Source organism: Phocoena phocoena, chromosome 6 (genome assembly GCF_963924675.1).
Source record: "Phocoena phocoena chromosome 6, mPhoPho1.1, whole genome shotgun sequence".
Classification (NCBI taxonomy): domain Eukaryota; kingdom Metazoa; phylum Chordata; class Mammalia; order Artiodactyla; family Phocoenidae; genus Phocoena; species Phocoena phocoena.
Window position 1 is genome coordinate 98067312 of NC_089224.1, and position 23824 is coordinate 98091135.

At 46.1% G+C, this 23824-nt stretch overlaps 1 protein-coding gene across 3 annotated transcripts in view; it reads right to left on the reverse strand.

Annotated features, from left to right (window-relative positions):
* The window catches only part of ASTN2 (astrotactin 2), a 914376-nt gene that overhangs the window by 219963 nt on the left and 670589 nt on the right, over positions 1-23824 (reverse strand). For all 3 annotated transcript variants that reach the window (XM_065878807.1, XM_065878806.1, XM_065878804.1), the window contains 2 exons: positions 22650-22754; positions 19421-19600 (listed from right to left, as the gene is read on the reverse strand). In XM_065878807.1, coding sequence (XP_065734879.1) covers positions 19421-19600; positions 22650-22754 — 285 coding nt within the window. The remainder of the gene's footprint in view (positions 1-19420; positions 19601-22649; positions 22755-23824) is intronic.

Genomic DNA, 23824 nt, shown 5'->3' on the forward strand with positions numbered 1-23824 from the left:
CTCAAAAGCCAGGAATAGGCACTATGTGGATGACTGTGAGGGTCAATCCCAATGTGCACTCCAGCCTGAGATAAGTCCACAGACGGCCACTCCATTATTCCAATCAGCAGGATAAACTTGGCTTGAGTCTGTGTTCCTGGGGGTAAGACAAGTAATGCTTAAAGTAGTTGTACTTTTAGTCTAGTACTAATTAATGGCTTCTTAAAAGTGGAGTGTTACCAGCTCTATAGGAGGGAAATGGAAGGCAAAGTCTAGTATGAAACTCAGGACTCTACCTTATACCCGATTAGGCTGCTGATTTGCACTCAGGACGTGCAGCTCCTCAAGGGATCACAAAACAAATTACAGGTAAGCAACAGCAGATGCCTGGATGAATTTTACAAGCTGGCAGTGGTAAGGTAGGAGGGTGTTTAGCAAAATGCTTACACTCCAGAACGTTGGCTGTATCTTGTCAATATCACTAACATTCATGGTACTCTGACTAAGTCTGAAGTTAGGCAGCTCTGGGACTGGCAATGCATTCTAGTGGGAAAGCCACTGGGCTTGGTCTGGATCTGAATCACAGCTCTAACTCTACTAGCTATGTGGCCTCAGATGATCACCATACCTCTGCATCGGTTTCCCTGTCTATAAAATAAGAAAGTTGGGTTAGATCATCACTAAAATCCTTTCTAGCTCTATGATTTTAATTATTTTACCAAATAGAATTGTGGTTGAGTTTTCCCCCAATGTTTTTACATAATTTTGCTGTAATTTTATCGTGTTTACATTAGAGTAGTAGAAAGAACCTGTACTTTGTAATCAGCCCCACCTTGGTCCAACTGCTTGCTCTACCCCAACTATTGTGACCTTGGGCCACTTGCGAACTACTGCCACTCTGCTGAGCTACTGTTTCCTCATCTTGTAAAAGGAAATGACAGTTTATGTTTTGAAGGGCTGTTGTGAGAATTAAAATATACTAACGGGATAGTATATATAAAATGACCTAATTCAGAAAATGTGACATGCCCAGAAAATGTGATTTCCACTGTAGGGGGCAAAGACCTCCTTTCCCTCTTGGTGAACTGATGCAAATTTTTCATGTTAACACTCGGGGAGGTTTCAGACCTGCATTGGTGATTCAACCACACTGCTCAGCTTCTTAATTAAAAAGCCTATAGGAAGAAGAGTGGGATTGCCGGAGGGGCAGAGGCAAAACTTTCACAGCAATGTATCCCACTAGAAAAGCTGCACATAAAACCTAAAGGCTAATTATCTGATTAAAGTAATTAGGATGGCATCCTGACTTTTGGCAGAAACATGCATGTTTAGCTATTCCTATAGATGGCCAGCATAAAGGGATTTTTCCCTCCAGGTCAACATTCATTAACCCAAATAATTACAAAATTTAAAATAAGCCATAAATCTCATTGTCAGGTGGAGGTAATATAACATACTGTAGTTAAAACTGGGCTTTGTAAGCATGGGACGGCCGGGGGGGGGGGGGGCGGGGGGATGGGTTGGTGGCAAGTTCAGTCTTGGTTCCTCCACTTAGTAGTTCTATGACCACTGAGTCATTTAGCCTCTCAGCCTCAGTCTCCTCAAATAATAAAATGATACTGTTTACTGCATTGTTCTGAAGAAACGATGGATGTAAAACACTTAGCAGACTTTCAGACATTTCATAAACTTTCAGTAGTCCTCAGTATCAATACAGTAAATGTATGATAAGATTACCCATATTTTTTGTGATAGAAGGATTATATGAAACTGGTGAGGAAAACATTTATTTCCCTCAAAGGAAAATTATTTAGTAACTCACTGAAATCCTGAGTGTAAACACAAGGAGTTTGTGTGACTGCGAGTCAAATGCATATCTTCCCTATAAAAATAAAACCATGATTTTCTTTTGGTGATTTACTCAGTTTACCTAGCTATAACTAAAATGCCACTGTATATTTTCACAGAATATTAAGATTTAGATTCATTCTTTCATTTATTCATTCACTTACTCATCAGACATATATGACATCTACTGTTTTTTATTAATAGCCGTAATTATATGAGTAATGAATGCAAAGAGGACTCGATCATGAACCCTGCAGTCAGGTAGCTTGTAGTCTGGCTGGAGAGATAAGGAATGTAAGAAATAATACAAATATACAAAAGAATAAGATAAACGGTGCAAGATGGAAATAGAGTGCCAAGTGTTTAAGAAGAGACTGCTTCTAGTTGAGAGGATCTGGTTCCTGAAGGGCCTTGCAAGTAGAGGGAGTGTCATGAACACAGGTACAACATACCAGGGAAGAGTGAGAAGCTGGTACCAGCAGGAAGTTCAAACTACAAGAGTGAGTGGGCATTAAAGCAATTCAAAGGTCAAAAGTGGTCCACTTCTCCATGACCCTTCAAATAACAATGCAAGTGGTTCTCTTTTTCCTGTCCTAAGCCGTATCATTTACTCCTATCAGTAATCATGGCTCACGGAGACTTCATTCTTATGGAACTGGTAGGAGACCTGAGGGAGACCAAGGTGGAGGAAGATGGTGTAGTTTGAAAGTACACCTCCCCTCCCCCGCCCCCCCCCCAATATTCTAACATACCTCCTTACTGGGAATGCCTGATGACATTGTCTCAGAAAAAAAATAATAAAATGAAATCCTGAAATAATATCCAGTTGCTCCCCCTCAAAAGCCTAAGCCAAATGAGTTCTGCAATCGCAGCGACATAACTTTGTGCTAGAGTCTTACTGCCTTTTTGATGTTTGATGTTGACAGCTTTCAAAACCCACCATTCTCTCTTTATCTTCTGCCCTGTATCTGGACATGCTGCTAAGAAAGTTCAAGTACTTCCACCTTTAGTGCCAGTGGGAAGTCCCAACCACACAAGTCCTAGCCCCTGCATGGGAATCCTCACCCCAGCCCCAGCTTCAAGCCACCATAAAAACCAATGTGGCCTCCTTTTCCTGCTCTCAAGCTATTTCTGGACCTGCTTGGTAGCCCACATTGCTCTCGCCAGAAACCCTCATCATGTGAGTTAGAAATCTTTTCATACCCACTTGGTGGATACATAGCATCATCAATCTCAACATCTGAACCAAGTTTTGGGTGGGTCCCCCTCTTCTCTGTGGGATAACCACACAACTGGCACAACAAGCAGTGTTAGGCAACGACCACCATCCCAGGGGCTCTCTATTCTCTTGCTTTGGTTTTGCTAACTGGCTAGCTTTTTTGAGGCACTGCCCGCTGGCAGCCTTGCGCTTTAAGATGTGCAGCCTGTGCTGTATTTGCTGAGCCCTACCATGCCTCTCTTATAAGTTTAACTGAACTGAGTTGGAAGATACGATAATTGGCGTTAAGGGGCAAGAGCAAAGTGGCCCTGGGTCATGTGTCTTGGTCCAGATCTATCTGTGTCTCAGATGGAATCATGTGTCTAGATTCCAGCACAAGCTGTGACTTCAGGGGAATGACTCTTGCCCTATGACTACTGGTTGGTTGTCTCAACCAGGCATTGCCCCCATTCTATAAAGTGCTCAGGGAAATACTGCTACCTTATGCAATCTATGGGTCTACTGGTGGTGGTTCATGTGCAGGAAGAGCAGTCACCATGTGGACCGTTGTGGTCTACACTCTAAAAGCAGATGGCTCATTAGGACTCTACAAAATGTCTTTGCTGCTGCTATGTCACTGTTGGCCAAAACAAAAGATCCTGACCTTCAGGGTTATAGAGAAGAGCATCCATGGTTCCCTTGTCGCATAGCTGAGGGGTTAATTCAAATTCAGTTTAAGCCCAGGATCCTTAAACCCTATGAAGGTTATTGCCATGAGGGAGACCCTAATCCTGATGACACAGATGTGCAACTCTGGAGGAAGAAACTTATGAGTAGGGTAGTGAGGACTCCCCCCGGCCCCTCACCACAAAACTATATACAGTAACCACCAAAAGAAAAACAAACAAACAGTGAATACAGGAGGAGGAAACAAACAAAAAACTCAAATAGAGGTCACAATTTGACCCAATTAGAATTCCAAAATTTACTGAAAGAATTTATACAAAAAACAAAAAAGTTCGAAGATTGCTAATTGGTTTTTGCACCTGGACAACCTAAACTCTGAACTAGCTTTTAACATCTGCTGAAATGCACTAATTACCAAATTCCCATGGCTTTAATCAATACTGGGGCTCAAATTAGATTTACGTGTGGGAATTCCCCTAAATTTAAACAAGGTACGCCCTATAATCTTAAGGGAGTTACTAAGGACATTTCAGGATATGTAAGGAAGACAAATAGGTATACCTCACCTTAATCATCAGAACTAATGCCTTGCCTAAATTCCCCATAGCCATAACACTCATTACCTTGAAATATTCCATACTGAGTATGGCTGCTCTGACCCAATGAGTAATAAATTAAAATTGAATTAAGTTTTGGTACTTACAATTGGCTTACCAAAATGGGACGACATGGACCCTGCCCTCCCCCATTAGTTAAAATAGTTCATATGGCCCATTTTAAACAGAACCTTTGAGGTTTAAAATCCATATACAAGACCTATTTAGAAAAAGAGTGATTATCCCCACTGCTTCATTATTTAACAGCCTAGTTTACCCTGTTCTTAAACCTGAATGAAACCTCACAATGGATTACTGCAACCTTAATGCTGAGGCCCCACCCATTAATGCTTCTATACCAATTATTGAAATAATAAATTCCATCCAATCAATAACTGGTTAATACTTTGCACTCATACACTTGGCTAATATGTCATGTTCAGTGCCTATTTCAACAGCCTCTCACACATAGTTTGCCTTCAACTTCAAAGGGACACAATCCCCCCCTTACCTGGCTACCCATGAGGTACCTCAACAGCCATGCCTTCACACACAATCTTTACAGACAAGATCTTAATGCAACCAACTTTTTCCAGGAGCACGGTAATGCCATCACACTGATCACACCCTCTTCCAAAGACGTTAATTTGACACGCTCTTTGAGGACATACAAACATTCACAAAATAACTCACAAAAAGGGACGGGCCATTGCCCTATGTTAAAAAAAAAATTTGTATGTTAAAAAAATTCTGACTCCATATTTGATGCTTGATCTCTGCCAGCTTTCAAGCCCCGCTACTCCCCCTTCCCCACTGGCCCCCTCACCTGGGCAAGCCTAAGTGCTCCCACCTCTGGTGCCAGAGGGAAGTTCAAACCATGCAAGCCTCACTCCACCCCACTTGCCATTATATAAAAGCCAAGCCAGTCTCTTTTCCTTGCTCTCTCAAGCCATTTTTGGACCTGCTTGAGAGCCATCTTTGCTCTCCCCAGAAAGCTCCATTACATGGGTGACAAATCTTTTAAAAACATCTTGATGTGTGTGTGTAGCATCATCTGTTTCATCATCTGAACCAAATAATGGCTGGGAGTCCATCCCCCTACTTCAGAGTGACAACAAACGTTTAGAGTTGAATATTAAAAACAACGTCATAATATGATAAACAAAAAAAACTGTATAATTTTAATTTCTGAGCAACCACATGAATAAAACCATGTGCTTTTGTGAAATGACATTTAATATTTACACTTAAAAATAATAACTCTCTAAATCTCTCAGCCCCAGGAATCTGAAACTTGTTTGACAAATTTAATGACTCTGTAAAAATGTTAAAAATAAAGTTAAATTAAAAATATTACACTCTAAAGAGGGAGCAGGCATGTGTGTTACCTCACCTGATCCATGACTCTGGGGCTGGATCTAGGAGAATAAAACTTTCATTGATTAATACCCTGGAAGAAATGTACAATGCACATACAAATGGTACATATACCCTGGATCCTCCAAAAAGGTTAATTAATTGTTAGCTAAATGAAAGGTGCAAATGATAAAGGAAAAAAATCTGAAAGTATGTATTCTTCTCTTCTGCTCTGGTGACCATTGCCACATATGCCTGTTTTTCTCCTCGATGAAATGGGGATATTAACTCCAGCCTACTTAATATGTACCAGGACTATTCTTAATGTCCCGTAGACTTTTTAAAATTTTTATTGGAGAGTAGTTGCTTTATAATGTTGTGTTAGTTTCTACTATACAGCAAAGTGAATCAGCTCTACATATACATACATCCCCTCTTTTTTGGATTTCCTTCCCATTTAGGTCACTGCAGAGCACTGAGTAGAGTTCCCTGTGCTATACAGTAGGTTCTCAGCAATCCCACTACTGGGCATATACCCAGAGAAAACCATAATTCAGAAAGATGCATGCACCCAAATGTTCACTGCAGCACTATTGACAATAGCCAGGACATGGAAACAACCTAAGTGTCCATCAACAGAGGAATGGATAAAGTAGATGTTGTACATATATACAACGGAATATTACTCAGCCATGAAAAGGAATGAAGTTGGGTCATTTGTAGAGATGTGGATGGACCTAGACACTGTCAAATAGGGTGAAATATGTCCCATACATCTTACACAAGTAAAAGGTGGCCTAAAATGGGCAGCCTGGACAGCCTCTCTCTGAATGAGATAAAGCCTCTCTAAATAAAACATCAGAAACAATACTGGGTGTGGTAGGGGGAAAAGCAGCTCCCTAAGGAAACAAGTTACAAAAGGGGAACTTTACTTTTATGCTGGGAGATGTTTTCTTCCTATGAATTCAATGACCTATGAAACTAAGTCTCAAACCTGCATTTTCCAGCTCTTCCTTTTGACTGGTATATATGCAGTTGCCCACTTTATACTGCCAGTTGGCACGCCAACCGCGGGCTGGTGTGTTCAATGAAGATATCCCTTAGAAAACTTACACTCAGCGTATTTAAGACAACTCAGCTTTCCAATACCTGCTGTTCTGCTACTGTTCCGTTTAAGGAACACAACCATCGACTCGGGCATGTAGGCCCGAAACTTTAGCACCATTTCTCATCACTTCCCTCACCTCTCACCTCCCACCTCCCACTATACAATCATAAAGTTCTCATCCTACTAGCAGCTTAATATGTTTCACATCCCTTTATTCTTTTCTTCATTCTCATAACTATGAAAATTTAAGCTCCTACTAACCTTAAATTTAAGCTCTTGAAACACTGTTACAACTTCCTAACTGATCTTGAATCTAATCTAGCATCCTACCTACTACACTTCCTCCCATCCCAAATCAAGCCCAATCCCACACCCGCCAGAGTCAGATTTAAAACGTAAGCGCTAATAATGTTACATGAAACATTTAAATGACTTTAAAATGCTCCTGGTAAAAGGAAAAATTCCTTAACACGGTCTACGTATCCAGTGGGATTTTATTCCCACCTATTTATCTTTCTAGATTTATCTCACCACTGCTTCCATCCCTCTCTAGGCCGTTTTAGTCCTTGCTTTTATGCTACCTAAAACACTTTCCCTCTCCCTACCCACCAGTGTCTCCTAAATCTTACCTCTTCCGGGTCTTCTGAGGTGTCCACTACACGGTTTGAGTCAGGTGTCCACACCACCTTTTGTATTTCTGCCTTGTAGCACTGACTCATTGCATTATGATTTCCTTGTTGCCTACCCCTCTCTAAGGCTAGACTGAGCTCTGTGAAGGCAGAGCGACTTTTAATTTGCCGCTGCATCGGCAGCATGTAGCGCGGTACCTGAAACAAAGCAGGCGCTACAACAGTTGCTGGATAAAACCAGGGCAGGGGGTCAGCTTAGCTCCTATGTTGACACACATGAACACTCTGGGTCATATTTAGCTGATTATGCCACCTGCTCCTCCCACCAGCTGCCTCGCTGAATCACTGTTAGTTGCCATAGAAAAATGGGATGTGGTTGAAAACTGGGAGGAGTGGTTCCCTCAGATTTCACTTTCTTTAGAGAATCTTCTCAGCTATAAAATAATTAAAAGTTGGGTTCCTTTCTGGAAATTCAACCCAAACTTCGTCTTGGTGCAAAGTCACCAGTGCTTCCAAAGAAGGCTCCGAAAGACACCTTCGATTGTGTGGTATGTAAATGATATCTCAATAAAGCTGTTAACAAACAAAAAAGATGTACCTTTGAACACATGGTCCCTTGAACTGCCTCTCAACACACTTTCTTTGATGGGGAAGAGAGAAGAAGGAACTGGTTGGAGTCCTAATCCTGTCACTAATGTATAATTCCTTTGAGCAAGTTGCTTATTCTCCCTGGGACTCCATTTCATTATCTATATTAATAGAGTTACTAAATTAAGGATTTTTTCAGTTGTAAATGTCAGTGATTCTGGTGCCCCAGACCTTAGGGACTTCTTGAGCCAAGAGCTCCAAAAGGAGTCTTCCATCTCCCTGAACACCTGTGGAATGGGAGGAGACAGAAGTGCAGATCCCAAGGACCCTAAGGAGGCACCCCTGGGGCACAGAGCTGGTGTGTCGGATGAAGACAGCCAAGGCCAGCTCCAACCCAATGGATCACTGGTCAAGTCCGCCTCTAAGGCCTGCCTCAAAGCCTTCACCCTGACCCAGAGCCAAGTTGTTGCTAGGAAACAAGAATCTGGAGCCAGCAGGCCGACATCATGCAGGCTGGAATCACGTTGGTCTATCTGCCTCTTTTCTCACTCTTCGTGACCAAGTACTTCTAATTGCTTCGGAGGAAGAGAAAGGCCTCTCAGGGAGAACACACTTGTTGGAGTGGCCATTGTGGTTAAATAATAGTAAAAAGTAAATGGTGAGAGGGCTGGAGAAAGGATGGAAGAAAGAGACGGCAAGAGAGAGTACCTTTCACCACCTATGTACCTTTGGATTATGTATCTTACCCACTCTGAGTCTCAGTTTCCCAGGCATAAAGATACTAGCTTTAGAGGACTGTTTGGAGGATTAAATGAGATCATGTATGTGAAGTGCCAGCGAATCTCCTGCCATTTAGTGGTTCTCAGTACCACTGGCTTTTGTTATTACAGGGGGGCAGTAGGGTATGTGGAATTTGGAGTCAGACAGTCCTGGGATAGACTCCTGGCTCTGTCTATTACCAAGCCACATGACCTTGAGCACATGAGTTTTCTCATTTAGAAGATAAGGATAATAACCTGGACCTCACAGGGATTTTACAAACACAGTGTGAGATCGTGTGATTGATTGTTTCATAGTAGAAACAGGAAACAAGTCAGTCATTGCTGCCCACTCCTCTGTCACCCGGCCCCCGCCCTCCCCCCAACACACCCCTACACATTCTTGACCACTATAAGCTTGGTGTTTGGCTGTGCAAACACGCTCCCCTGTGCTCCACCGCTGGGCTCCAGGCTGTGCTTTCTGATAACTCTGCCTTCTATTCCCACCTCCAGGCTCAGGCAGGACTAAAATTCACAAGCTGGCAGACCAACAAGAGACAAACAGCCATGGTGTTAGAAGGTCTGGCAGGAAGAGGGCTTATATCTTAGGCTGCTGTAGTCAGGGCTGGAAAGAGATACGTCATTCTGCTTTTTGTTTAGTAATAAGCATCCCCACTAACTTGATTGTGTCTCACAGTAATAAATGATAATAATACTAGCTAGCATTTCCTGAGCACTTCTTATATGTCAGGTGCAGCGATAATCACTTTACAACCATCGATTCTTTTAATTCTCATAACAGTACTGTGAGGCAAGCATGATGAGGCCCATTTTAAAGATAAGGACTGAGGCTCAGAAAATCCTAAGTCACATCTGGCAAATGGGACGGATGACTCACACACAGCTTGATTTGTATGCTGTTATTTGTTGAAAGGTAACCTCTGATAAGGAGTGGGTAAGAATGACTGATTTCATGTTGAGTTCCTACTATGGGCTGATAAATCACATGATCTCGTATCATTTCATACCTGAAAGGTCCAGATGTTTTTCCAACGGTTCCTCTGGTACCTCCCATACCGGTCCCTTGTTTTCATTTAATTTTAGGCATTTGGAGATTCAGCCTCTCCTATTTGTGAGAGTTCTCTGCTGTGGACAGAGCCAATGGCAGAGGCGCAAAGACTTACAAAGCTCTAACAAAGAAGCCAATGGCAACCCTCAGGAATGCCGGAGGGGATTCAGGCACTATTGCTCCCAACTGCTCTGGGAGGACTCAGCACCTGCCAGGCTGCCCCACACATCCAGCCTGCATCTTGCCTGTGCAATCCCTCTCCACCTCCCTAGATGGCAAATGCCCTCACCCCCCAGGGCTCGGCTTAGAATCTTCTCCAGGGAAATTCCCAGCTCATCCCAGGTGGTTAGGGGCCCACCTCCCCACCTTGCCTCCTCCACCCCTGGCCCTACACCACACACACACACACACACACACACACACACACACACACGCGCGCGCGCGCGCGCGCGGGCCTTATGCTTCCTTGTCACAGCATGTATCCAAAGGGCTGTAATCATCTGTTCACCTGCTGAAAATCTTTCCCATTTGACTGTGAGCTGTTTGAGAGCAGAGAGCATGTCTCATTCACCATGGCGTCCTCAGCACCAGACACAGGCCCTGGCATATACTAGGGGCTCAGAGCACTGTTGTGGAAAGTTGGGGGCTGAGAAAGGACGAAGGGAACATGCGAGACAGGGGAGGGAAGACGCCCTGTGGTGTGAAACTGTGCGTGAGGCTGCCCTCAGGGTGGAAAGTTCCACCTGCTAATAATGGCCTGGGAAGGCAAAAGCTTCCATCTGGGTATCTGTGTTCCCTCCAGACCATTTCGTTCTCAGAAGGGGGCTGAAGACAGAAAGAAAACAAAAGCCCCATATTCACCTCCAGGGAAATTCCACATTCTTAGAGCAAGACTGATGTGAGCGAAGGGTCCTGTCGAAAATCCTGCTCCCGGAGTCCCTGTGAGACCTTCCTGGGAATGGGACTGTGATAGGGGAACAAGCGTGGTCTGGCCCCAGTCTGAAGAGAATCAAGAGTGTCAATCTCTGAATGCGTCCCCTAACTAGGACAATGGGGACAGTCTCCAGTGGTTCAGGAAATGATGTTATTTGTGCATGTGTTTTTTTTTGTTGTTTTTTTTTTGCGGTACACAGGCCTCTCACTGTTGTGGCCTCTCCCGTTGCGGAGCACAGGCTCCGGACGCGCAGGCTCAGCGGCCGTGGCTCACGGGCCCAGCTGCTCTGCGGCATGTGGGATCTTCCCGGACTGGGGCACGAACCCGTGTCCCCTGCATCGGCAGGCGGACTCTCAACCACTGCGCCACCAGGGAAGCCCTGTGCATGTGTTTTTGTGTGAGCAGGAACTCTGAAATAAGAAAATGGGCACGCTGCCAGATGAATGGCTCCATGATCTATGAACATGTGGGGGGCTTTGGCGACTAGGAGTCTTTGAATTTGCTGTAGGTTTTCAGGTGAAGAAAGACCAAATTATGCCTCTAGCTGGTTATTAAATTTCCCCCTTTGCAGTGGCGGGTCCTAATGGATTACCTAAACTGACCTCGACTTTCCCATCTGTAGAGTGGGAATAGCTGACCTAGATGGGGATGGAAAACACCTTACACATGACTCACCATTTCTTACTCTCACATTCACGACAGATACTGCTAAGCGATTCGACCCCACCAAGCCTGGTCCTGACCCAGAATCTCTTTCAGTGCAGTATTCCAGGCAGCATTTCACTACCATTTGATCATAACTGACACATAAGGGAAACTCAGGTCTGGCTAGATGACCGCTGAGGCCTCTCTCAGCCCTGATATTTTGGGGTTTGGCTTTACCTTATAACATTGCTCCTAAGTTATGCTAGAGAAGCACGTTGTGCAGAGGGGGTGAATAAAGAGAGTCCTTCCACCCCTGCCTGAGCTGAGGGACTAAACTCCGAGTCTCAGCTTTCCCCAGTTCTTTCAACTGTGGACGAGAGAGACAGAACAGGAAAGCAAACAGTTCCCCTGGGTCTGATGCCAACATCTGAAGAGGTTTCTGAGGTTGCTGTGATAGAGGTGGACAAGCAAGGTCTTTGTGCTGAAAGTGGCCTGCGTTCAAACCCCTGCTCTGCCAAGTTCCCTGGGGTGAACTCCCGTAAATCATCTCCCCCGTCGGAGCCTCGGTTTCCTCAAGCGTGAAATGCAGATAACGATGCCCACCTTACAGGCTGGTTGTGAGCAGTAAATTGGATGAAATAACGTATGTGGAAATGCTTTGTGAGGTGCGCTGTGCTGAGTACAAGTGGAGGGTTATTATCCTTGGGACGCTCCAATAGGAAAAATACTAGGGTGTTCCGTTCCAGACGGACTCAATCTAAACCGGGGAACAAATGCTTTTTTTTGGTCATTTCATCTGTAGAAACAGCAGTCTCGTGGGCCTATTTGTATTTAATGAACCACATCCTGTATCGTCTTTTTGCATGGTTCTGAGGAGAAATAAGTTGGCTGTCTCCTTTGGCGTGCTGCAGGCTCGAGAGTGTCCAGCTCGTATTTAATGTCCTCCTGTCCTCTCCAAGAAAAAACACCCGCCCAGAGCTAGACCTATCCTACAAACAGCTGCACGGAGGCCAAGGGGCCAGGGGACGGGCAAGGGATACTCAGCCACCTCCCATCAGCTCACTGGGACCTTGTCCAGGCTGAGACTTTAACCCAAGTGATAGGTAAGGAGTACGAGGCTCAATGTGACTGGAAGTCAGAGAGCATGGAGACAGACGGGGCTAAGGAGGTTGCTGGGGACACAGCAGATCTGAGAAGGCCCTGAGGCTGTGGGGAAGAGTTTGGAAATTAGCCTCAGGGCAATGACAAGGCACCCAGGAGTCTTCATGGAAGGAAGGGCGTGATGGGATCTCCATTTTAGAGACAACCCATGATGCTTACTTTTTATGTGGACTTGACTGGGCCATGAGGTGTCCAGATATTTGACCAAACAGTATTCTGGATGTGTCTGTGAGGGTGTTTTCGGCAAAATAATCGGCAGACTGAGTAAGGCAGATGGCTCTTTCTGATGTGGTGGGCCTCGTTCAATCAGTTGAAGGCCTGAATAGAAACAAAGGCCGACCCTCCCATGAGTAAGATGGAGTTCCTCCTCCCTGAGTATTTGAGCTGGAATGTCCATCATTTCCTGCCTTTGGACTCGAACTGAAGCATCGGTTCTTCTTAGTTCTAGAGCCTGCCGGCGTTGGAACTGGATCTCATACCACTGGCTCTTTTGGTCTCCAGTTTGCTGAGATCTTAGCTTGGACCTTCTCAGCCTCCATAATCACATGAGCTAATTTCTAATAATAAACCTCTCTATCTCTCTCTCTCTCTCTCTATATATATATATGTGTGTGTGTGTGTATATATATATATATATATATATATATATAGATGGATATGTGTGTATATATACATACATACATCTAGAGATACAGAACCGATTATATATATAGCTTTCATATATATTATACATATCATATGAATATATATCATATATATGTTCATATAATATATAATAAAGAGAATTTTATCTATCTACCCATCTATCCTGTTGGTTCTCTCTGGAGAACCCTGACTGTCCTCAGGGCTGTGCAGCTGGATTGATGTGGGACAGGACTGGATGCAGGGAGACCAGGTAGGGGGCCAACGCTAGAGTCCAGACAAGCCATTATGGTGGCAGCAGTGAGGTGGGAAGAAGTGGGCAATTTCAAAAGCTATTTGGTAATTAAAATTGATAAGACTTGGGATGGTTTGGAAATGGGGGGAGCGAGGGAGAGGGAGAATGTTGAGGATTTCTAGGTTTGTGGCTCTGCCTCTAAAGAGATACAGGTGCTTTTCACCAGAACACTGGAAAAATTCTAGGCTGTGTGAGGCAGAGCTTGGGCAGGCAGAGAGCTACCGGGATAGCACATATCAGAGGAAAGCTTGGAGGCTGAACTATAAAATGGGAGTCATCAGCGTAGGGATGGCAACAGAGAGCGTGGCTGAGAGTCCCCACAGAGACAAGGGCAGTTCTGCAAAACCATACTGACTGGTTTGGCAGAGGAGAATAAGCCAGCAAAGGAGACAGAGAAGGAACAGTCAGGAAGGACGGTGGGCAACCAGGAAGATCTGGTACCACGGAAGCAAACGTAGACAGTGCCTCAAGCAGGAAGTGGTCAGCGCCATCAAATGCTAATGAACGGTCAAGCAAATGGGAACTGAGAACTGCCCCCAGATGATTTCACCAGGGAAGCAGACCAGTACCCATGCAGGTCTCAGCTCTGAGACTGACTCTTTTCATGTCCGGTTGGCATCTCTGAAGCAAGTTCCCTCAGGAAACAGAAAGCCCAGGAGAGTTCTCCAGCTCACATCAGCCCCTGGGCTACACCTGTCCTCACAAAAGGAGGTGACACTTGACTACATCTTTCCCTTCTCCTCCCCCCTCCCCAACCCCTGAGGTGCCTTTCAAACAGCCAGAATTCCTTTAAAGAGTAATCTAGGAATGTTTCAGGTGACATTCAAAAGGGCATCGTAATTCAAATGGAAATGCAGAAGTTCATTCCTTTGGACAGTCTTGGGAAATTAAAATAGAGATAAAACATCTCTTAAAGGTGGCAACAGGCATTTATCTGTGGGGACATCTCTATGTTGTAGGCTCTCCCAATCTAAACTCAAGAGCAGTTCAACCTTCACATGGAGAATGTCCTTTCATCAGGGTCACCGAGTCTCTAAACTTGGAAAACACACATTAATCGCATACACTTTCTCTTCTACACTTTTTGTTTCTTCATTTCTCTTTGTGGATTTTGGTTTCCCTGTGTCTATCTCTCTTTGTTTTTCTGTCTCCTCCTATTTCCCTCAGTCAATCTCTCTCCGTCTCTCTCTGTCTCTATCTCTCTCTGTCCCTGTCTCTGTCTCTCTCTCACACACACACAGAACGAACAATTCCTTTACATGCACACATCCTTTACCTTCCATAGTCACTTTCTCCGTGAAAAAGAAGCAACTGAAAATTCAGGAAACCTATCAGACTCATAATTTCTGCATTCATCACTATCCCCTCTGAATAGAGAATGACAAGGGTTAACAGAAGTGCAGGTGTCACAGACACCTCCCTAGTAGAGCTCCAAGGCTCCCTCCCTCACTGGCTCCACCCCAGCAGTCCCTCTCCACCTGAGTCCAGTCTACCCCTGTCCTTAGTGCCGAGTCAACTGACAAGAGAGCGGAGTAAAGTGGCAGCCGTATCTCCCCCTGCCCCGACATATACACGTGTGTACCTACACACACACATCTGGGATCACAGTTACCCAAGTGTATGCGGCAGCCATGGGTGGAGGGAGTGGATTGGATCAAGATAGTAATTAGATGCCTGGCTCAGTGGTAGATAAATAAGTCCATCATTGGTGTGTCTATGCTGTCATTGGATCCCGTATCTTGCATATGGGAAAGTAGATCTCAGAGTGTGAACCGATTTGCCCAAGATCACACAGCTTGTAAGAGGGAAGCTGGGATCTGAACCGAGGTCCATCGACTGCAAAACCTGTGTTTTATCTGCAAATGAGGAAGTCTTTATCCAAGATAGCCAGAAGAAGGGTAACTTTATACAGGGAGTCTTAATCATGATATAAGACTCATGCATCGAGGTCATGGCTAGGAAGAATGTGTGAATATTAAGTCAAAGAGTGAAGTGAAGCCCCAATTAGGAGAAAAGTAGCTTTTCAAAATATAGGTGCATCAGGAAAACAGTAGCATATAGTGAAAATATTAAGCTGCGGCAAGAAACTAAAAACTTGACGTGGTGCTTGGAGCACGGCCTGGGAGCAGAGGTGATGGTTAAAGGAACCTGACAGGCTGAACAGCTTCCAAGCTAATCATACCTGGGCTGGAGTTTCTGGGGGTGACTTAAGCTATTCTAGTTGCCTTCTAAGGTCCAGCTCTTCCAGGCTTTGGCTGGTACCATCTAATTGACCTGTCCAGTTGCTCCAGTCCCTTCTAGACTGGTGGAATGCCCATAATATCCACTTGGTGATAGGAAACCCCGCCTCCCTGCCTGGATCTTTCTAGTTCTTGTTGGCATGCCCAGCGCCTCTCTGGAATCACCATCTGAAGCTGGGTCTGTTGTTCAAGCTTTCATTTTGCCCTATTACAGGGAAACAGTACAAAGGTATGGACAACCACTCTCCCTTTCTGCAAACAGCAGATATTGTTCATTGATCTCAGCGTTCTTTCCCAGTGATCCCAGTGACCTTCACACACTGGTCTAGAAAAGCCACTCCCCAGCGAATCAGAACTGGTACATGAAACAAGTTATGGGCCATCGTCTGACAGTGACTGGGTTCCCCACCACGTGCCCAGCCACCTGCCTTTCTCCAGCCGTCTATCAGTAGATTAAAAAAAAAAAAAGTCTATCACAAGAATGACAAAATGTTGGAAGGCTAATACAGGCTGGACCCACGTGAGGACAGCACCCATGTCTTGCCTACCGCAATGCCCCAGCATGTGGCGTGAGGTCTGCTGAGAAGAAGCACTTAGGAAGTACCAGTGAACCAGAGGTTAATGAATGACTCGTGGGAGATATTTTAATCAGGGACAATCACCCCAACTCCCTTGACTTTCCATGACTTCTAGTGGCTGGATCACAACAGTGGCCAGAGCCCCGTGATTAGTGAACCTGGAAAGGCTGGGACGTTTGTTTCTAATGTCTGGGGACACTGGATGTGGGCTCAGGTTGGAATTTAAACACCAGCTCATTCAGTAGCAAACTGTGTGGCCCTGGTAAGCCCCCAATCTCTTTTAAGTTCAGATTTCCCTTCTCTAAGATAAAGGGTGAGTATTTGCGCCTTCTCTGCCTCAAGGGGTAGGTGGGAGGACCGAAGGAAGGCTGTGTGTAAACTGTGAAGGGCTGTACAATGTCCGTGGTTCTTATCCACACCCTGTTTGGTCTCTTCACAGCCTGCTCTTTCAGCCTTGGCCTTTCCTACCAAGAAGAAACCACCATCTGGGTCTAAACATAGATTTCAAAGAATCCTGGAGCACTCCACCCTCTACCCTTGCTGGGTTGAAAGGATATTTGCAGGGACTAGTGACACAGGTGCTTTTCAGGGAGAAATGAGGGCTGTGGCCACACATTAGCAAGAGCTGTGGCCAGGACTACAATCCTCAGCTGATGTCCATAACGTCACTTCACGTTAAGTTTTTTATGTACTTATTGCATGCGATGTGTCTTACCTGTATTCTCTCATTTCATTTTCCCAAAAGCCTTGTAAGGAAATTACTATCCCTCACTTACCAAACAAGGAGACTGAAACTTAGAAGTTACTTTGCCTGAGGCTTCCTGGCAGGGATGTAAGAAGAGGTATCGGGACTTGAAATCCTGTCTGTCCCACTTCGACACCGTTCTAATCCGTCTTCTTCCCACAAGCTCTGCCCCAAGAGTGATCAGCTTCCAAACCCAGATTCATCCTGACCTGGTCCCCAGTGAACCCTGGTTTCACAGATGTCAGTGACACACAGTTGACATATAGATGTCAATGACACACAGGTGGCTGGGGAGAGAAGGGACACACACCAACTATCTCTGAGTCCAGAGTCCTTTCTGTCCTTCGTGGGCAAATTCCCAGGTTCTCATCCACCTCCTCCCCAGCATCACTTGCAAATTTAAAAGTAAAACTACAGTGTTTGATGTACCATCCAGGTGGTCACATCAGGTAGAGACAGAGAGAAAGAAACACACACAGATCAGCCGGCCTCAGTGTATCCCTATGCTCTTCTGGGATCGAGCACGGATGAGGGAAGAAAGAAAGGTACCTTTGCCCTGGAAGCCCAGAAGGAAAAGCTTCTGTACCAAGTTCACCCAGCAAGTTTGTGGAAAACTTGAAGGTTCTCTGAGTCTTGAAGGGGGTCCCCAGCTGCTGTTTCAGCATTCTGTCTGCCCTCGTCCCCATCTTACTTGCCATAGATTCCATGCATCCATTGTATATAAGAAATAGCATTTTCTGGAGTGAAAAAGTCCAAGGCCTGGAAGCAGCCGAGGGTGGAGATGGGGTGGGATTCAGCATTAGCACAGCGTCCCAGGCCCCAAATGCCGGACGAGGCAAATTGGTTCAGTGGCCACAGTGAGCGAAGGTTTTTATAAACATAACCTAATTGTATTACTTCAAAGTCCGGAAGCTTATTGCCCTGCTTAATGATGTGTCACCTTATTTATAGGGTAGCACAATGAGACTTCTATTGATTTAATGCACTTCCTTAAAGACTGTTGTTGTCACAGCCATAAACCGGAGCTATTCCCAGACAACTCAATTATTCCCCTGCGCCTATAAACCACCCCCGGTGCCCCAAACAGTCGCACACACGAGAAAGGTAGGGATGAGACCATGACAGGGTGGAGAGCGCAAAGGGAATTGTTCGGGAAAAGACAAAGGGCTTCATCCCGTTGGGGATGAGGGGCTGCATGAGAAGAGCTAGACAGGGAGTATGCAGCGTCCCGCTCTGTCTTGGCTCTATCCAGAGGAGCTGAGTGACTCTGAGAAAGATTCCTCTTCCCTTTCAGCCTTAGTTTTCCCAGGTACGCAATGGGAGTGCTGAGCCCAGTGAGACCTGTCAGGTCCCTGTGGCTCCCACATTCTGTGGTTTTAGGAGTTACGGTCGATCTGGTTCTTGGAGATAGGATGGCTGGTCCATATGGAGAAGGTGCAAGCACGTTTTAACACTATGCCTCACCCTTTCCGTCGTCGAGAGACTTTCTTTTCAAATTAATTGATAATAATAGTAACAATGGTAACAGGAAGTGATCCTCACCCTGCTACGTGTGTCTGCAGGGCACTTGACTTGTTGGCTTATCTGAGATTCATCTTCTCATCTGTGAAATGGGGCTGTGACTACATGGACCTGTTATAATACATAATGCATGTGTGCCATAGTTCCATCTTTCTCCAAATGCTACTGCATAAACCACTTTCCTTTAATGTAGGAGGGAGACAGGAATGGCTAAAGTACCCATTTCACAGGAAGGGAAAACTGAGGTGGGAAGGGAATGGATTTCCCAAGGGGAGTGGCACAGACTGGTCTCCTGCATCTGGGAAATTCCAATTCTGATAATAGCTGATAATCGGAGGGAAATAAGATCTGCTGACCCTCCCTGAGGATAAAAGTCTCTCCATGGCAGAGACCTGAAACTGTCCCCCAGACATGAGGTGATTGCTCCCAAAGGAGCCAGAGCTCTTCTTGGGTTCTTTCAAGAGCCTGAAGAGAAGAAGGTGTCTGGGAGACACACTCCCACCCCACAGCCTCCTCCACCCGCCGACCCCGGCAGTTGTTTCAAGGGGAGAGATTGGGAAACAAGGAGCGTGCTGTAGAAGGCCAGGGTTCTGGAGTCCGGAACACCACCCCGGGCTCTCAGGAAATGCCTGAACTGAAAGACTCCTGAGAAAGCATCACACGGCCCTTCATTCCATCCACAGTGAACGAGAAGCCCAGAGAGGGGCAGGGACTTGCCTAAGGCCACCCAGTTTCTATGGGGCAGAGCCAGGATTTAGCTCCCAGGGAGGTCAGTTATCTCCCGCGCAGCCTTACCTCCGCACTGCATCTGGCAACCACCTCCAGCAAGCCCTCCAGGCTTACCTTTCTGATACTGGAGCCACAGCTGCTGCTGGACCTTCTTGCTGGGGAAGTGGATGACGCAGGTGAGCTCGGAGCCATAGAGGGCTTCCGCGACGTAGTGTGAGCCGTAGTGCTGGATGAAGGACAGCAGCTCCTCCCGACTGCTCTCCTTGGTCAGGATCTTGAGGACGTCGGTGAAGCCTGGACAGAGGAGCAGCACGCAGAGGTGGTCAGGCTTGGGAGGCTGGTGGCCGGCAAATGACAAGCCTGGATTTGGTGCTTTATCCATCACCATGGTGTCAGCCAAATGTGCACAGCTTTCCCTCACTTATTTTGCAAAGACTGCTCTCGCTGGTGGACACACAAGACACTAGGACTGACAGGGAATCAACAGCAGAGGAGGGCCTATAGCTGGCGACCTGAACATCGCAACCAGGAAAAATCAAAGCTGATATCTACTGAGCACCTAGCGTGTACCAGGCACACTGCTAGATGTTCCGGACACTTTGTCTAATTTAACCTCAGCCCAGCACTGCAGTCCCAACCATAATAAGCCCTGTCGAGTGGATGAGCAAGTCAAAGGTCATAAACTGGAGCTGATTTGCCTTTGGTCCTCCAGCCAGAGGAGCTAGGATTCCAACCCACTTCTCTTCTCACCCCAGGATGCACGCACTTCCCATGTACCCAATTATCCAGGGCCTGAGCTGTCCACGGCTGGAGCCTGGGGGCTGCACTGGCCCAGGCTCAGCAGACAGTCTGTGTCCTCATATCTGATCCCTGGCTTAGCTTCCTGTAACATCACTTCCCTTTCTGTCCCTGCCTCAGCCTCCCTAAAACAACAGTTATGTCCTTTCTCCTGCCATTGTCAAGGGCCTCCTTGCTGTTCCATTGCCTTTAGTCCTATGCCAAAGGGGCCTGAGTCCTCAGTGCCTGGCACGGGGCCTGCACAGCACTCACTCAGTAACCACTGCCCCCCTGCCTTCTTTCTCCTCCTACAGGCAGGTCACCAAGCTATTTTTCCAGGGGCCTTAAGACCTTCTGGGCTCCTCCCTGCTATGGATAAAGCTCAATGACCTTACCTGGGTATCCCAGGCCTCCAAGGTCATCTCCCATGAGCTACATACATGAGGCTTTATCTGTGGCCAAATCAGTTTTCTTATTTCTCCTGTGTGTGATCTGGGATTTCCATCATTCTTTCTTTATGTATATCCCTCCCACACTCTCAACACACACACACACACACACACACACACACACACACACCCATACACCACGATTTACCTGGAATGGACTCCCACTTCCTCCCTAAGTCACACTCATGCTTTCAGGCCCCAGGAAGTCACCCCTCCCCCAAGAAGCTTTCCCACCATCTGGAGCACCTACCCTTTGCACCTTCAACAGGCACCACCTTGAAAGCAGAAGGTCTGTCCTGTTTGTCTCTGAGTCTGCACATGCACCCTTCCCCACCCACAAGTCAGCCAGGTTCACGGCACAGATCCCGGACACGGCAGGCACACCGACGCCCATTATTATAAGAACAACTGATTCTGTGCCACATCAAACTAAAATGTAAAAGAGCAAGCTCTTCTTCGACATTAAAAATGCGCTCCAATTTGCGAACATTTGATTTACAAGGGAATTCCCCGGAGCATCATTATTGATTAATTAAAGTAGATACACCTTTGTAGTTCTAACAGGAACACAGCAGTGTTATTCACAAGCGCAGGTGTAAAGGTGTGGGTGGTGGTAAAAACAGAAACAGGGCTCAAAGAATGGGTCCTTGATTAGAACAACCCCTCCCCATCAACCTGTTAACCCATGCAGCTGGGTAATTAATGCAGCAGAGTTAATAATGAGATGGTTTCTGTTAAGTAGTAAATAACACCATGGAGATGCCCTGTGGCTCTTTATCCAGGCAGACAACACTGCCTTCAAATCCCTGCCCTGCTCCTGTTCTGCCACTTACTAGCTGTGTGACCTTGGGCAAGTTACTTAACCTCTCTGACCCTCAGTTTCCTTATCTGAAAAAAAAAAGTGATAAAGAATGCCTTACCCTCGAGACTGATGTAAGCCCTAAGATATGAAACATTATAAAGCACTTGGGTGATGTCAGCCATAATTACTATTTATACTTCCCCATACCCAGGCTAAAAGAGTTCCATGTTGCTCACAAACAAAGCAATATTGAAAGGGAAAAGAGGAGAAAAGAGCTCGCCCACCATTTCAAGATACTTGGACAATAACCCAGTGGCAGTGTTATGAGTAAGAGTCAGGGTAGAAAACCCAAGGCCAGGCCCCATCTTTTCAGTTTTCATTTCCTTACTTTTCAGTTTTCATTTATCTTTTATTCCTTCATCAAAACGGAGCACCAGTAATGTGCAGGAATGTAAGGTACAGGAATAAATAAGACCCAAGCCCTACCCACAGTTCTCAGGTTAGTGGGGGAGACAGACAGGATTCCGATGTGAATCAAGCACTTGTTAGTGCTTTAACATAGGCAGTTGAGCACAGGGAGTTCCTTGAATTATTCCAAAGGGTATAGATAATGGGGGAGGCATCTCCGAGTAGTGTAGGGTGTGCGAGGAGATCCAGGCGGAGGGAACAGCGTGCGCAAAGTCACAGAGACAAGAAAGAAAATGTCCCATTTTGAGAACAACAAACCGTCCCCATCAGCTGAAGCACAGGGTTCATGTGGACAAAGTGTGAGCAGTGTGTGTGTGCGTGTGCGTGCGTGCGTGTGTGTGTGTGTGTGTGTGTGTGTGTGTGTTGGTGGGGGGAGGGGAGCAGGGACTGCATTACTGCTGAGTAGGAAATGGGCAGGAAAAGAAATCAGCCAGGAGAAACCAGAGGAATCAGTGCCTGAAAGAACTCATACAATCCACACACCTGAAATACTTCGAGAATGTAAGTGTCACCTAGATTATCATTTGCCCCTCTCTCCTATTCATCCCCCACACCCTGCTCAGACACCCCTTCCTCCAGGAGCCTCTCTGACTCCCCAGAATGGACAGCGGCCCCATTACTGCATTGACCTGCTGCAGTGTGTGGACACCACTGTCCTGCCTGCTTGTCAGTCTGCCCTCCCTGTGAGATTGTTGATGGCGGGGGCGGGGGGGGGTGGGGGGTGGGAGGTGGGGTGGGTAGGTGGATGGGGCGTGGCCTCATTCCCTCAGCATCTCCAGGGCCGGCAGCCTTGGCAGACCTGAGCCGAACCACGCCAAGTCCCCTGGCTGCGGGCGGCAGTCCTCACCTGCCGAGAGGGTGATGGTGCTGAGCTTCACGCGGTACAGGTTGCTGCGGACCCGCCATTGTTGCACCATGGGGTAACCCATGGCCTCATCATACCTGACGTCTCCTGGGGAGGGAAGAAGAAGCTCATGTGAGCCCAGCACTTACAGGCCTCACCCTACAAGCCCACCCTGCAGCCCTGGGCTCTGGGTAACAGCCACCTCTTCTAAGTGGACAGAGGCTCGGCCCTAGAGTGAGGGCTCTCTCTGGGGCTGGAAGTTTTATCTGGACTCCACCTCCAGGCCTCTGACCTCAGCCCCAACCCCGCCTTTTCTCTCTGCTCTACAGCTCACATGGCCCCCTTTACCCTACAAGCAAGAATGGGTTTACGGTTCCACTAACTCTGGTGGCGGTTTGCCATGGGGTGCTAGATACACGGTGCCTCAGTTTCCCCATCTGATACCATGGCTACCTGGGCTGATCTTATTTCACAAGCGTATTGTGAGACTCAAATAAATTAATAGCAGTGGAAGTCCTTTGGTCATCTTGAAATGTCCTACGTGTGGACTGGGGGCCAGAGAACCACAGCCCATTCATCACATACGGCCTAAGACTACTTTTGCACGATGACAGCAGGGTCGAGCAGTTGTGACAGAGACCATGTGCAAAGCCTAACACATTTACTATCTGACAATTTATGTTTGTTCACCCTCTACAGACTGTTTCTTAACATGGAAACATAAGATGTCCTTTGGCATCTCATAAAATACCTGTGCGTACACATAAAAGGTTACCATTTCAAACAAGACCAAGAAACACTGGCTAAACAAAGTTAAAAAAGATTAAAAAAAAAAAGCTGTATAATTTCTCAGCACCTTGAATAAATTAATGCATTTTAAAGGTACATGACGATAGTGCACAACATTTTGCCAACATTTTTGACCAAGGAGCCCCGTTGTTAGGTTTCACTGGAACTCATGTTCCATAGAATGCATTGTGTGAAACACAAGTGTAGACAAAACATACACAAAGAAAAAAAAACACACACAAAACAAAATGTTAGCAAGTGGTTAACTTAGTGTGGTGGATGTGTGAAAGATCCTTGTTTTCTGATTTATATTCATCTCCATAATTTTGTACTCTAAGCGCTGCAGACTCTCTTTTTTATAATCAGGAAAAAATACGTGAAAAAGAAAT